The following is a 17,023-nucleotide window of genomic DNA, read 5'->3' as shown; positions in this document are numbered from 1 at the left end:
AGGAATGTTTTACTCCTTTACTCACCAACAGCTGTCTCCAGTCATGGAAAACAACACCAATGTTAACTCTTGTCTCTATCACGTCTTCTACTGAACTTAGCATGCTAACCAGCTAGTCCCGGCTAATCTTGTCACTTTTTGATAGTGACTCACTGCAGCCTCCAGTCTGCCCTGAAGATGTAGCGCTGCTCAAAAGGAGTATTATAACTTCCTGTATTATAAAGACAATGATTGCTGAAGCACATGTCAACCAGCAATCACCACCACTTGCTCCTGGCAAGAGACCATGTTCGGCAGCAGGAAAACGTACAAATAGCCCCTTTAAAAACAACCGTCACGTGAAAATGTCATCATTACTATCAATTACTGACATGTCAAAGTGAACTAATTAACTCTTACTGTTTGTTTAGACAGAATGTGAGGCGGATTTTGAAGTGGGCATGATTGCATGTAAAGTCAACGGGAAGACGTGAATGCAATTTGTCAGTCTGGCTCTTCCAGCCATGACAAGGAGGGAGACGCACCATTTTAAAGATCAACATGATTAGTTTATTTAACAGAAGTCAATGAAATATATTGGTAACGAAGAATCACAAATCGTGGAGTAACTGCTGAAAACACATAAAATACACAAAGAATAACAAAAAGAAACCAAGGCTGCAACATCACCAACCAAACAGGGTGCCCGCAGAGAGAGGGAGAGAGAGCGAGCATGAGTAACAGCACCTAGAATTTATAGGCTGGTGAACACAGGGCCCAGGTGTCACCAGAAGGCACTGATGACCATGCTGCAGGTAGCAAGATGAATAGACACTACCACACAAACAACAACAGGGGTCGCCACACCCGTCCCCCTGGGTCCCAACAGGATCACAGAAAATAATAAAACATAACAAACATTCTGAGGACTCCCAAACTTACCACTCCGCCCCCACACCAACCTCTGCAACCAAGTAGCTGAAAAGACGCTTTTAAGAGGGAGGGCAGGAACAGAAGAAACAAGAGGGAATTTACACAGAATTAACAACAACGAACACTATTTAGCCCAGAGGAGCGTGAGAAGAAGCATCTGCTATAACATATCCTTTACCCTTAATGTGTCTGATATCCAGGCTGTGAGCCTGAAGAACAAAGTCCACCACATATGGTGTTGGTTTGGAAACCGTAACAAGATGAGAAACGTTAACAACTAGGGAACCACAACCAGAACCGATGTAAACCTCAAACTGTTGGAGCACCCAATTAAGGGCCAGCCCTGCCTTTTCTATGGTTGAATAATAAAGTTGGCACACAACTCAGATCAGTTCAAGACGTTAGCTGTAGGTAGCAAAATACAGTTATACAATACTAGTTCTTTCTGGTTTGTTTATGAGTCTCTCTCCTTTTTCACCTCTGGGATAAGAGATAAAAGTACATTTTTTTCCTTGAGTTGAATCATTTTGTGCAGACTCAGTTAGCGCCACCTAGACTACTTTGTGTTCACTCACTTCTTTCCACTGACTTTGCATGGAATCATGCCTCATATAAAAACTGGCTCTACATTCAACCTGAACACCAGCGTCACCACAGCTGTCATATGCTTGGCAGGAGTAAAAAAAACCTATATTATGTTCTTAACTTCCATCTATACATGAGATTACTTATCATTGTATGACATATGGGTGCATTTATGCTGAAGAATACATGAGCAGCAGCATCATAAAATCTTTGCACGTACGAACACCCCTGTAGCATCATTGTAAGTGATTGTAAGTCTCTGCAGTTTGACACCTAAGCACTACTGGAGAGCAGTACACAGGCAGACAGTGAAGCCCTGAACATAAGCACATGTGAGAGTGCAAGTACAAAGTACAAAGAGTGTTACCATTAGCATATAATTTACGACACTGTCAATAGTATGATCCCGGGGCTGAGATATTTGACCTTACTGTTAACTTCAAGAGCACCTCTGCTCAAGTAGGACTCTTGAAATACAGATCTTCTGTCCTCTCTACATTTAATTATCATAGCATTACTCTGTTCAGCACTAAATCTTTTTTCAGTGCTAACTCCATATTGAGAGACACAGATACAGAGATACTGTAGATGGGCTCTGCAGGCAGAACACGTCATCTGAATACAGTTACAAAGATGAGATTATGAAACCACCGTCACCAGCAGCTGTTTTACACGCATCTAACCGGCCCAGCTATTAAAACGACTGGAGAGATACCCCGCCCCTGATAATCCTAAACGATATGAAAGAGTCGTTTAACCCTTCGGTTCTCAACCTGGGGGTCATGAGATTATTTTAAATAAACACATTTTTTAAGAATACTTTTTCCAGTAACTCTGCCATACCAATGTTATAATATTGTCATTTTCAAACAGATTTGTGTGAGTAAAACAAATTAGTGTGTGAATGTGGGAGGGAGACGTTGTCTCCTCCAGCTGGAGTGGCAGTGACCGTGGCACAACACAGTGGCAGGTGCTAAATGAGCGAACTGCTGCAAAGTGTCTGATTATGGAGCGGTGTCTTCTCCGAAAAAGCCTTCCAGCTCAGAATGCAGACCAAAAAGAGATAAATGAAGGTGAGTCAATGTTACACTGTCAAGTTCAACTGAAAAACGTAAGGTGCTGGCAGCTCTGACAGATTTGGCCTCCAACAACGGTCACAAGGTCAGAAATGCAAGCCTTGTCCACGTCTGGTAGCTTTCATGTAATGGTAAACCCTGGGATGAATTGAGAAGTGTGTGTTTGCAGCAGAGGGTCACTTAATCTTCCACTGCTATGAAGTCTTTGGCCCATGCGCTAACACGTGCTGAGCTCCGTGTGTGCGACTGTGTAAACTGCAGTGCCAACAGGGCAGGGCACCGAAGGGAAGCGGGTCACTGCAGTGTGTTTCAAGGGTGAAATCAAAAGTGAGATGTTTACGAACTTTATTTTAATTATTTGGGGCAGTTACGACTCAAAAAGGTTGAGAATCGCTGGTTTAACCTGCATGTTTTGAAAGTCAAATGAAAAAAAGGAATTATAAGTAATTGTTAAGTGATTCTTTCAGTATAAATCTTATTAAAAATGAGAAACACATGGAAACACAATGTGCAAAATGTAGGCCTATATGTTTTAAGCTCAGATTTAAGATGAGCTCAGAGAAACTTTCTTCCTTCAGAAGATGAATGTGAAAACAACCTTCTAGTGTCAAACTCTGCACAGTGAAGCTCAGACGTCCAGTTAAAGAAACAATAAGCAAAACACATTTTCAAGTGGAGGAGGACTTTAATAATTAAACAAAATGCTTTAGCCAAAATATTGTAGATGATTAGCTGTAATGTGATCAGTCCCAGATCTCTTATTGTTAGCCAGCCTTCCTGTTGCTTGAAAGACCTCACCGAGGTCTGATCTCAATATTAAATTGTAAACGATTTTTCACAGAGAGTAGCAACTTCTCAATTGACCTCAGAGGTTAAATGTTACATTTTTAAGCAAATGTACGGTGGACAGATCTTACTTATTTTGTCCTTGGTCCTTCCTCTTTTCCTCTGGTTTCATTATTGCTTTCTCTTGTCGGGTCTGACCTTCGGATTCAAGTGGATTTAACTAAGATGACAAACTGAATCAACCTTCAGCTACAGAGAGAGAAGTTGTTGATGTCAAAATAATAATAATAATAATAAATTCGCTCTCATGCAATGGGAATATCATAATTTACAGATCACATTGAGGGAATTTAACCCAAACTGACCCAAAATGAACAAACCGCACACTGTGGCTGCATTATTCAAATGTCCAACAAATGTTGAGTGTAAATATGTGAAGAAAACGATTTGCAATAGAATTAGACCACAACTCTATTGAAGAACATCTGTGCATATTCAACAGCATCCTTTCCAAGTTTCCAAGATAACAAACAAGAATCTCCAGAGCAGGATTATCTATCATCAGGCAGCCGTGTCTCCACGAGAAAATCGCTTCTAAAATGATTAGATTAGTTCCATTATGAATAATATTCCCCCGTGCCTTACTCAAGTTATTCAAGTGGTTTAATGACTGAGGATCTTCTGTTAGCCTCCAAATTAATTCATTCCCACTCTTCCTGGATTTGAGCGCAACATTACTAAAAGTCACTTCTTTCTCCGTTTGCAGCGGGAGAGGAAATCACTCTGTTTGTGGTTGACAGGCTCATAAATGAGTTTAGATTCACCTGGTCTGAGAGGCTTTCGTGGATAAGATTTAATGCACTCAATGTAGTTGTTACATAGTGGGAAGAAACCTTAATTGACCCCTTTTCAAAAACTATTTCCCATCTGTCTTCATGGTTTAACTGAACTTTGCCATGAAAGACACAATTTATGGAAGTATTCAGACAATGTTTGACTATTTGAAATTAAGGATATTTTTTCTGTGATGTCTACCTGGCACTATCTGAGCTGGCCGACTTGTTAAACCCACCCATCTGACAAACCAAAAACTCATTATGCGACGGATATGCCAAAGTTTCAATCTACAAAAAGCTCCTTTATACTCTCTGTGGGTGTAATTCATCCACAGTCTGTTCTGGTGGTGTGTGTGGGTTCAAGGGATATTTGTACTCGCTGTCACAGGCTTTTATAATGTTTGCTTTCATCACAGGCTGCTTATTATCCACAGGAAAGACTTTCGGTAGAGCTTCATCCAGTGTCTGAGGAGAAAATCTAACCAGATCAATATTATTTACTCATCACAGTGCTCTGCACGACATTGATTTTAGCTTTTATTTTCATTTCCTGCACTAGAACAGAGGTTGTTTGTGTTTATGTGTGGCTACATGTTTACACATTTCATTCACTATTGGTGATTAAACACACTTGCAGTTTATTATGTACACAAAATGAAGTAAAGGCTCATAAATAAGTCAAAAATATTACTAAATCAATCAAATAATATTATCACTAGTTATATCATTAAAATAATGTACATATTCTCCAGTCATTTGGTAAAACAAAACAAACTTTTTATTCCTTTTCCACCTATCTGACAATAAAACAAATTCATACTTCACACTATAGGCTACCTAATTTATTGTAGGCCTACTCCCTTTTTTTTCTCTCACTGGATCATTTATTTATCTTTAACATCCTTTATTCATTATTTCATTTATTTATTGATCTATTTTTTTCACCCATTCCCCTTAGCTAACTAGCTAACTGCCCTGGTGATTGGTGTGTAGCAGTTAGCTAACTGCCCTGCTAAGTTAGCTATAACCGTTACCACTATTTTGTGCTTTGACGTTATGAAAACAGACATTAAATTGCACATGTAAGAAAAATGTTAAGGAAAACACAACGAAGTCCAAGACTGATTTTGTTGTTGATTAGGAGGACACACATACCCTACATCTAAGTACTGTTAGCTAGCTAATGCCAGCGTTGGCTCTCTGGCTAAAATACCAAAGCTACCTGACAAAAGACTATATAGTGATACTACAGTAGTTTATACAATTATGGATGATTAATATTCATACACTTATTAGGGTAGTTTCATGACACAGCTTCAGCTAGGTAGCTGGCTGTAAAGGCCGGTGCTCCATAGTCCCCTCAGTTACTTTGACTTTCTATCTATCTATCTACTATCAGCTGTATGTGGCAAAGGAAAAATTGAAAAAACAGCTTCATGCTTTTTTTGAAAACTCATTGGACTAAAGCAAGAGTCTACAGCTTTATATTTGTTTTTGCACTCTGTGTAATGATTTAACAAAAAGTATTATTTATGAAGTTCTTCTCTTGTGTCTGAGAACCTTTTATGCCAGTTTCAGGCTCCAAAGTTCATAGACCAAAGTTAAAGAAATATAAATTATAGACCACATTGACAGTTTTAGGTAACACCTTTCATTCAGTGATGCAAACTTTGCTCCATACTTCGACTAGAAAAATCAGTAGCCTACTATATTTTAGTGGTTTATATTACAGTAAATGCCCTACTGACGCAGACTGAAATAAACAGCTTCTGAGGGTGAAATCAGTTTCTAATCACGCAGCAAACAAGTGAAACTCATTCCTTAACTTTCCCCTCATCATGCACATCTGAATAATTTCAACACACATTCATCTTCTCCTTCATTAACACTTCATTTTGGTAGTTATAAATTTGACATATGCTTTAAATCAATATGCAATCAAGATGGTCATACACGGCTACTGTCAAGATTCGGTCCTCAGTCAGGCGGTGCATTTATATACCGGAGGAAATATTTTCCTTCTCTTGATTATTCCGTTTGAATCTACGGAGGCGTTTCCAATCATGGAAATGAAGTGCATCAATGATGTGGTGATGCCCTCTATTTGAAAAGTTCCCCAGTTGAGTTATGAAAGAAATTTAGCATTTTCAAAAGCCCTGCTAAACACTCATACGCAGCCTATAACAGTGTGGTGCAGGTGTGTGGTGTTATGTCTGGAGCAGACAGTCTGCCTCCAAAAGAGTTAAGTGAAGTCAAAGTGATCATTTCAGAGTCTCTGCTCGTGCTATTGAATATTCATTTGATTACAGGGCACTAAGTGTCATATTCAGATCTGGACCCAGGTTCTTCAGTGGGAGCGCTTTACTTGTTTTGAGCCGCTGGGGTGTTTTGATGGTCAGCCTCTTCAGTCTGAAAGTAGATCAGATAACAGCAAGATATTTTAAAATTGTATATATTGTATTATAAATGAATCTGTCAAAAAATATTATGTTAGTTTCACAAATCTCCCATGACTCCATGACAGCTGAAGGTTGACTGACTCGGCACAGCTTATCTCTGCACAGGCACTGGAATGTGTGTGATTTTTTTTTTAACTAAATAGCTGTTAATGGTGTTGGTGTCTTGCCATCAGCTCTTTCAAATGTCATAAATAGCTGTTTAATTGCTTCCATGTTTTTCTTTACTTAAATTTCATCATCTTTTTTACTGTTTTTTTGTCAAAATAGATCCAAATAAGAAACACTGCTCTCATGAGGGCTTCTCCTCTGATGTGTACTTCGCAGTCATTTGTCTAATTGGTGCCGACACTGTTAAAAGAGAAACTTGTTTAAAGACATTAAGATATTTGTAAGTTTGAGCAGAGCTGGATTTTAGATCAAGTTTGCTGTAACTTTGCTTTGAGAACCCTTAAACTCTCGGCCCTGGTTAATTTGGTGACACCCTTGGTTACTTGTGGTGATACTACACATGCAAGCCAACACTCCTTGAGCAGCCCCTGTGTTATCTCTCTGTCTGCTTACAGGGCAGCCAAACAAACTTCATAAGAGTCAAGTCAATAATAATTGTAACTGCAATCAGATTTCATGCTGCATTGTATAGTCCAAAGTACAAAGTGCTAGTAAAACAATCCATTATTCTTTTCCGTGTCATTGTTTAGCTACAGTACCTGCACTTTGATCTGACGTGATGGAATGACCATCATGACATTCACACATTCACCACTAAATTTCCAGTAGCCATTTAGTTATGGTAAAATAGCCAGCTATTAACACACTGTGTTCCCCCCTTTGAAAATTAGGGGATGATAGCACCATTACCACCCCCTTTACTGCACCCATGGCAGCAGCAGTAGTAGGAACTGTTGTGTTAGCATTAGCAGTAGGCTAACTCAGTACAGCACTTAGACAGTACAGTGAACAGTAGACTCTGATGCTTCTGTAACACTGGATTACATACTGCATCATTTCCTGCAAATGCCTTGTGCAGGCACAGGCAACTTGAATCCTGAGTAGGAATATGTTACTAACACTAAAAACTGAGATTTAAAGAGAAAACACAATGTAAACACGTCAAACTGCTATTTCTGAAAACATGCTGACCATCATGAGCATATGTATGCATATGGACAGCATGTACATGTCCCTACTAATATTTGAGTGAATTTCTTTGCATTATGTTTGGATTGAATTCATTAGATAATTATGATCTGCTCTCCCAGAGGCTACGTCTCCAAGGCAACCAATTTAGGCATGGTAGCATCTGATTACTGACAGAAACTGAAGAAGCATGGGCAAAAATGTTAGTATTTCAGATGACTCCCTTTGCTCCACATTTTGTACTTATCATACCACCAAAAAAAGAGACGTCAGGAGCTTCTTCACCATCCTGAGCATCAGTAATAGGCAGTAAACTAACCAGCCTGTAGCCACACTGATTTAAAATGAAAACCTGGTAGCTACACCTTACATCACTACATTATTAGATTGTTAATACTGATGCATCACTGGATTAGCAGCATTTTACTGTTGTAGCTGGTCAAGGTGGAGCTACTTATAACTGTAAAATCAAGAGGAAAAGAGGAACTTTAGGACTACTGAATATAAAGAGGGTGATGTTGGATGCAAAAAATATATATATTTTTTTCTCTCTTTCTCGTTAGCAAGTAATTTTCTGAAGTTTGCTTTCCTTTAATCTTCGATCTGCTGTTTATAGTTTTTATTTAAATGTAAATTCGGATTCAACATTAAAAAGGTTTTGCTTTAGAGGTGTGGTGCGCTTGTTGTGTCCCTACCAATGTTGAGACCATTAATAACATATAAAAAACAAGGTTTTGATTTCATGAAAATGTTTGACAGCTGAAAGAACAGGAGAATGTTGAACCCCTTGGAAGTAAAAGATCACATTTTCATCTCCAACTAACAGCTGAAGGTGACATTAAAACTTCTTCAGTGTGTTTTCCCTTCTCAGCACGTTAGCAGTGTAAATCATGTTTACTTGCAACAATGGTTCAGCTTATCCTTTTTTCCCCTTCTGTCTACTGCACCAAGCAACTGAGAGGCTCAATCAAACACACTCCAATTACAGCAAAGACAGACAATTAATTGTTCCAATAATCTGGTTTAATTGCTTTCTAATTAGCAGACGGTTATATTTTGCTCATGGCAGAGACAGTGAGTCTTGCTGATGTGTGTGTATGTGTGTGTGTTTAGGGGTGTGTGTCAGAGAGCTTGGGGACATAACTGATGAGACTGTCAGTTCAGATAATAATAATAATGGTAAAGGTTCATCAACAACATGTGAGTGCTTCATACATACCCAAGACTGGAGTGCACGCATGGACTTTGACAACTTCAGCTGCATGCACTCCTCCTTTGCAGGGCTGCCACTGAATTCTGCTGACTCAGTGGCAATTTTCCAGATGAATGCTTAGACTGTGAGCAATGAGCCAGTGTGACAGGTAGGAACACCCCACCACCACCATCACTGCCATCACCACCGCCCGCCACCACCACCATCTTAAAGAGCGATACACACGATCTGTCTCTTTGATCCGAGTACGACCACTGATGATAAAGGCAGCTAATCAGTAACAGGCTGCATCGTCTGTCTAAGTGACATTTTTAGTGGCCTATTCAGATTTTGAACTTTGTAAGTTTCAAAACGTCTGAACTAACTGGCAAAATGTATCATCCCTCCAGGTTGTATTTCAAACTGGAACAGCGCAGTGTGTTGTATTCATTCATCTGCACAGTTAGTGTCGTTTATAAGGCCTTCAAGTGTGCAAAATGGGCTTTTAAAAAGCTGCAGTGTTCCCGCCACAGGGGGCATGACTGAGCCACTTGCCCATTGCGGTGCATATTTGCAATTAGAACTGAAACAGTTTGATTGGGAAAAAAAAAAAGGTAACGGCAACATTTTTGATAATCATATTTTAATCCTGGTGTTTAATGTAAGGATTTGTTGTTTTCTCTGTTTACGTCTTTGTAAATCAAATATCTGTGTGTTTAGGGCGTTGGTTACAAAAATAAACAATTATAATTTGAGAATTTGGGATTTGGGAAATTCAAATTCAAATTACCACAAACTAACTTTAGCTCACTGCTGTTACTGTTACACAGTGAACCGGGGCCTTCTGGGCTGCTAGACCGTAGAACGTCCAAAAAACGCATGCCACTTCGAGTATGTTCACATTAAGGTGAATTGTCAATGCACATTTTTTTCTCCATTTCAACTCTGTCCCGACTTCATCAGCATTTTTTTTTTTTTTTCCAAAATTGCCTTTAGTGTGTAAATCTGAAAACACCAGCTTGTGTTTCAGTGTGCACTGGGTTAATGGAGGTTTTTGCAAAATGATGATGTAAGCCAGACCTCTGAGGGTTGGGGCCTGTGTGCTAGCAAAGTTAAGAAGACATTGTTCAGTTGCCTCTAACTTTCTCTTTGATTGTTCATTTTAAATGCTAATATAACTGAATACACAGCAGAGCTACTGTCATTGACCTGGACCACAGAGAGCAGGATGACGCTCGACGGAGGTGTAATGGGCTCTCACTCTGCAAAGTAACTGTCTCAGTCTGTAGACGACATCACGACCATAAAATAATGATTTGGTCGGCTGGGCTGTTTGTCCAAGATGTTTGGCAACAGAAAAGAGGAAGAAGAGATTTATCTTGTTTTCATGTTCAGGTGTTTCGCTGGGAACACGGGCCCCTGCAAAATAGTCATTGTACAAAATATTCAATGACAACAACAAAAACAACATGGAAACACTGAGACAAATAGTTTTCACACGCACATTAGAATTAGAGAGCTCAGTGTAGATGTACTCAAACCGTCTGCCAATCAAGGTTTCGTCTACTTACACCCAGCAGACAGAGCAAGCCTGGACTTATATTTCTGTCCATTTCAGACAGTAACTTTAATATTCACCTGCTTTCACTTATTTCACTTATTTACCTGCAGTACAAACTGTATCTCTGCTTGGTTGCACGTGGTTTCTCTGAGCTTCTCTGAGCTCTTTTACTGGAACTAGTAGACTGCGGTGTAATGGAGGGGTCGATGAGAGTGATGAGACTCAAGAATAAAGTCTGTGTCTGGGATGAAGAACGATCAGCTAAAATGAAACTAAAAGCTGTGCAGAGCTGCAGATCTGGGTGCTGATGTTAAGTGGGTGCAGCAGTAAGAGCAGTTGTACATTAGGAAGTCATTTAACTCACAGGTTTAAAAAAAAAAAAAAAAATGCAGATTTCTTTAATGATAGCTTCCTCTCGTGAACTAGTGAATCATTCTCCCACATTGTGTCAGAACAGTTGCTTTATAGGGATATCATGTTGGAAATAAAATTGCCTTCAGTTCCAGCGTTCCCATTTGTCCAATCAGTCCAATCACTTTTTAAATGCTGGAACTCAGTGTGATGATGTGTCATTATAACACTAGACCCTGATAGGATGACCTGTTTTCACATTTTTATAAAAACCACAATTTAATGTTTATTACTCATTTCCACGGGCGTCCACTCTCGTTGTACAACATTCAATGAAAAGCATCAGGTATTTTGGCATTAAACAGTCTGTTATGCTCCATTAAATACTCAGCAGAGGAGCCTTTCAGAAAGAGACTGACATCCTTGTGCTTGGCCAGAGGAGTCTCACTCCTCAGTCGTCTGCACCGTACAGGGTAAATCCAGTACTCTTCACACGTTCTCTGCTGGATTGAAAGTTGACACGAGTCAAGTAAATCGAAGACCAAAACCACAATCTAACCTTAACAAGAGCGCAGAGACAGAACTCTGGATCTGAATCCTGGTTCTCTGTAGCACTTTCACATTCATCCATTCAAAAAATATGTTGACTCTGCACATTGAAAAATGAAGCTAACTGCGTATCCAGTGTGTTAAAAAGTGACGCCAGGGGGTCCTGACCAAGCATCTGTATGTTAGGTTGGGTATTGTTAAAACATTTGTGCTGTTTGTATTGTCAGCACTAGACACCTGACACAGGCCGGGTGCAGCCGTAAAACCACAACAGCTCTTCTTCTTCTGGTGTGTTTTTTGGCAGTTGGCAAACTACCATCACCATCTGGTGTGAGCGTTCTTAACGTGAGTAAACAACGCTTACGTTCACGTTCATTAGTTGCAAATTCGTTCAGTTCATCGTTCACCAAAAAATGAGAGCGTTCAATGAACTTCGCTCAATTACTGTGTTCATGCACAACACTGACCACCAGCATTATTACATCTTGGTCCAAGCATGCTGCATGCTTATTGGCTCACTCACGCTGATGAGATTTACTCATTTACTCCTCAGATATTGAAATTTGTGTTGTGTTGTGAGTGTTTCATCCTTGATAGTATAAAACCAATTTTTTCAGTCAATAAATGTATCGAAATTTGATACCCAGTCCTATCAGTACGTGATGAGTTGGGAATGAGAGCGTGTGTCGGCTTGGCAGGATGTTTTCAACCACAGGATTTGGTCAGATTTCAGCAAGTCACAGCTGCTGATGCTGAATAACACCCTGAACATTGCCTCCTATTGGACTCATAGATTAAAATAATGGTGGAGCTGTCATTTAATTACAGAAAATGCTTATGGAGCCACAAAGTTGGGATGAGACTGGCTGACCAAGTGTTTGGGTTTTTGAAAAGGTCAAGAGGAGAATACATTTACAGACACTTTGACAAACAGGGACTCATTAAATTACCGTTGTGTCTTTAATTATCTATCAAACCTTCAGGGGAAAATGACACATGGCGACACTGATTAAAGGAGTAGGTCTGTCCCTTTCTTTGTCCCTGCTTGTTCATTTACCTTCTGTCTCTGTCTCTAAGTTCTGAGATGACAGACTGTTCTGAGAGGAAACTATTACCTGAGCTTGCATACCATAATTTGCCATGAATTCAGCTGATTTTCACTCATGTCACGCACTAATGAAGCCTGTCAAATCAATCAATAAAACAATTCTCCATGTGCTTGTGACTGAATGAAAATGCCAGGTGTACTGATTGCATTGGATCATATTATTTTCAATTACTGAAAACTTTAAATAGAAGCAATCTTGCAAAAATGATATTAATTAATCATTAATTAACTGTTCAATATCAATGCAGAAACAGGTCAAAGTAGAAACATGTTGGAGCCAGACAGATGTTATTTTGCTATAGACAAACAGCAGAGATATGTGTTTGCATCAGTTTTTCTTAACCTCTTGTTTGGGTTGCTTAAATGCCACCGGGCCAAATCTAAACCTGTGTTGATGATGCTGCTGCTAAGCAACAGCATACGGTACTTTGCTCTGGAAATGGGTCTGATCCTTTCTAATGGCTAGCAGGCTCGAGTCACATTAGCAGGCTGATGGACGAGCCTCTGGCCCCACACCGAAACTGTGATTGCATATGCTGGGACATGTGGACATGTGTCATGTGGCTACATGGCATTGTGAAAAATGTACTGTATGTGTAAGCAAGTGGTGAAAACTGGAGACTGTTTTATAGCCATGCTAACACCTCTATGAGGATGTACATATGCCCAGTGGTGCTTTGAGATAAATGTCAGCATGCTAACATGCTCACAATGAGGTTTAGTGTTTACCATGTTCATCTTATTTTTGCTTGTTAGCATGCTAACGTTTGCTAATTTGCGCCACGTACAAAGTGCAACAGAGGCTGATGGGAATGTCATTAGTTTTGCAGGTATTTAGTTATCAACCAAAGTTTTGGACAAATAAAAAATTTGACTTGATTATGGTGATTTTTTGACTTTTCCTCTAGCACGAAGTTATTTTGTGGTGATCATGAATATCTACCAGGGTTGTTGGGACCTCACCAAAGTCATTAGGATTCATCCTCTGAGGACCGAGGGCCATGACTATTTACCTAGATGTTTTTTTTGGCCTCCAGATATGGTAGAACTATTCATAATGACTGAAAAACACCAAGAAGCTCCTGTGTTTTTCTCCAGGGGAAGCAATTTACTGACAAAATTGCTTGCGTTCAGACATACCCAGTGTTTGCTGCACTTCTGAGTCATTAAAATGGAGTCAATGCAGTCCAAAAAAACCCAAAAAACAAATAGACAAAAAACAAAGCATACTTAAACTGCACCTCAAGTTGCTAAAATCCCCAAGTTTCCATGAAATTAACAAAGACATGGCCTTGATGTCATCAGTGGTAACTCTGTCCCTGGATCCTTCCCCAGAAATGGGCAGCCATGATGAACTGAAAGTTGATATTAGCACAAAATGAGACTCACTACGTCCATGGGAACAGAACCAAGGACCAAAATTTGCCCTTCCCTATCACTACTAATAAACAGTAGAAGGTAAATCCGGTGGTTGTAGTAATTATGACGGGAGTACAGAAGGAAGTTAGGGGACGTAGTATAAATGTCCCATGTTAGGAAGTGGTTGGGGTGGATGGATGGGTCGACAAAACACAGGACTTTGACGCAGGACAGTAGTGTTTGTTTCCTGCGTGAAGCCGATAATCAACATAGTATCTTTCAAATAAGCTATTTGTAAGTTTTGCTATTGCCACATAGCCAACATCAGCTTTAACAGCCATTTACTTATAAGTTTAGAAGAAACGTTGTGAGTTCAGCATCAAACTTTATTACTTTACTCACCAACAGCTTTCTCCAGCAACACCAATGTTAACTCTTGTCTCTATCATGTCTTTTCTTCTATGTTAGTTAGCATGCTAACCGGCTAGGCCCAGCCCATCTCCTCATGTTCCGACTCACTGTCTTGTAAACGCACTGAAGCTCTTGTCAAGCCACAATCACTACCACCACTGAGAAAAACTTAGAAATAGCGTCTTTGTTCATGATCATTCTCCAATCTTTACCACGTTTATTACTGTAACTGTGACGACACAGGTCCTCCAACCTTAAGGACGTATTTATTCTAACTCCTACACTTAAGTAGTTTTTGTGCCTAAACCTAAACAAACCATGACCATTCCACAATGTAAACCACATGTTTATTGTTGTTACCATGACAGCAAAGGTCTGGTATGCCTGCCACTGTTACACTCTTATGGGTCACATCTGAGTGTAGGGCCTACATGGTCCTTTAGGTTGGAGGATTGGAGTTTTATACCACATAGATTTGTCTCTTAGTAAAGCATAAAGAATAAGAAGAATAAATATTTCCCTCAGTCATCTTGGAAGGAGCATTATAAATAAACATGTTGATATCTGTGTTCCTCAACAGGAAGTGATCTCTTAAGCCAGACAATTCTGTGAATCTTGAAAGGCTGTTTGCTCACAGTGTATTTCCCCATTAAAAACACTGCAGGAAATGGATAAACACCAGATCAGACTGTTAGGACTGCTAAGGAGTAAGCACATGACTCAGATGTGACAGATGAGATATGTCAGCAGGCTGGTGCAGGCAGTCCTGTGTCCTGGAGGTTGAATGTTTCTGAATAAGTGGTAAAATAAAATGTAGCCAAAGGTGCCTAGTGCAGGCACTGTGGTTAATGTTTGGTAATTTTTTGGAGGCCCCTGCGGTACAGTTGGAAATAGGATCAGAATGGGAGGGAAAAAATATCAGCAGCTATGATGAGCCTGGTTTCAATCATGTTCATTTAAATCAGCCAAGAACAAAAACAACCTGGAGGAAACTGATGTCAAAGCTTCAGGAACAAACCTGTTTCGTTGTACAGGAGGTGCACAACTGCTGAGAGTTCATACATCACCTCATTAAAGATGAAGTAAAATTAGTCTGGGAGGATAAAACACCTTAGTGAACTGATGCCCTGTGTAAGAAGTGATAATTAATGATTTTCAAAGATACTAGGCAAAAAGCCAAACAGACTGTGGCAGCCAACTGCTGGTTTCTGATGCGTTTAGATAATGTGACAAAAACATTATTATGCAATTTTGCATTGACTGTAAAATCAAATCTACTATCGGCCTTCCTATTGAAGATCTCCTCACACAAGCGGAGCCACAGAACACCTAACACGTATACACACTGCATAGATAGGTCAATGTGTCCATCAGCACGATGTATCATGAACCTCTACCTGCTCGGGTGTGTGTTTTTAGAAACAAAAACTAAAGCACAACTGTCCAATAGAATCTTGTTCTTTCTTGTTTTATTTACTTAAAGCAGGGGGAAACAAAAACGCCAGACTCTGTCCAAAGCACCGGTTAAACTCACTAATCAACACATTATGTATTGGGTTTGTTGAATCCACTCAAAAATGACAAGTTATTTTACAGCTATATTGGCTCTGTTCATGAGTAAAGTCTTTGTTGCTCTGGTAATGTCTCTGTGACAACCAGACTCCAGGAAGTTGCTGCACCTGGACAGGAAATAGCCCAGCACACAACACCCTGAAACATCTAGTGGGTTTCTTTGCAATTAATAAAAAAGATATTATATGTTTGCTGTTTTCCTGTGTTTCCAGTCTTTATATTGAGGTAGGCTAACAGGTCCCAGGTCTTGCAGCCATATGTTTAACAGACAGATATCAGAACAGTAACAATATTCTGAGCAGGAAAACAGATTAGTGTTAAATATTATCATAAATGTGCCTCTGACTTTCCTTCAGGTCTCATCGTGGGATCCTTGACGGTCTGCTGGCTTCCCAACCAGATTCGTCGCCTTATGATGGCCGCCATACCCAAGTCGCACTGGTCAACTTCCTACTTCCAGAGCTACGTCAAACTTCACCCTGTGGCTGACACCTTCTTCTACCTCAGCTCTGTCATCAACCCTTTCCTTTATAACCTGTCCTCCAGACAGTTCAGGGAGGTCTTTGTCCAGGTCCTTCGTTGCCACCTCACCATCGAACACGTGAACAAGCGCACCTTGCAGAAGACCAACGCTGCCTCAGCGCGCTCCCTCCGGCCCCTGCTGATAAAGTCGTTTCGTCGAAGCAGCGCAAAACGCACCACCCTCCCGCAGGAGAAAACTCCTCCCACTTTTACAACCTTTCAGAGTGACTCGGGAGTGGCTTCAAATACCCAGACATCCCTCAGCCTCATTGAAGAGGCAGACACAGTCAAAATAAAGACAGACGAACCGTCAGAGAGTGAAATATAATGTGCTGTACAATTTAATGCAACACAGTAAACAGTAAAAACAAACATGGAGGAATTCAAGGACGCCTGTACTCTGCCGTTAGAAACAAATAGAGAGATATTCCTTATACACAGTAAACACAGTACAAAGTGTTAAGTCAGGGATAGATCACACTCAGCTGACACGTCGGCACAATAAAAAGCATAATGGCACAACTCACATTAAAGTGATAGTTTGGGTTATTTGATGTGGGGTTGTGTGAGGTACTTATCTATTTACTAGAGAAGCAGCAGGAGCTCC

General features: G+C 40.0%; 1 protein-coding gene across 1 annotated transcript in view; it reads left to right on the top strand.

Moving 5' to 3' along the window:
- Positions 1 to 17,018, top strand: part of gpr39 (G protein-coupled receptor 39) — a 52,997-nt gene extending 35,979 nt beyond the window's left edge. Inside the window, exon 2 of the mRNA XM_022740909.1 lies at positions 16,251 to 17,018. Within this exon, the coding sequence (XP_022596630.1) occupies positions 16,251 to 16,744 (494 nt within the window). The 3' untranslated portion in view covers positions 16,745 to 17,018. The remainder of the gene's footprint in view (positions 1 to 16,250) is intronic.
- The last annotated feature ends 5 nt before the right edge of the window (positions 17,019 to 17,023 follow it).

This window comes from Seriola dumerili, unplaced genomic scaffold (assembly GCF_002260705.1).
Source record: "Seriola dumerili isolate Sdu_G_001 unplaced genomic scaffold, Sdu_1.0 BDQW01000052.1, whole genome shotgun sequence".
Classification (NCBI taxonomy): Eukaryota; Metazoa; Chordata; class Actinopteri; order Carangiformes; family Carangidae; genus Seriola; species Seriola dumerili.
Note: the sequence above shows the minus strand (reverse complement) of the source record. Positions and strands in the feature narration are given on the sequence as shown.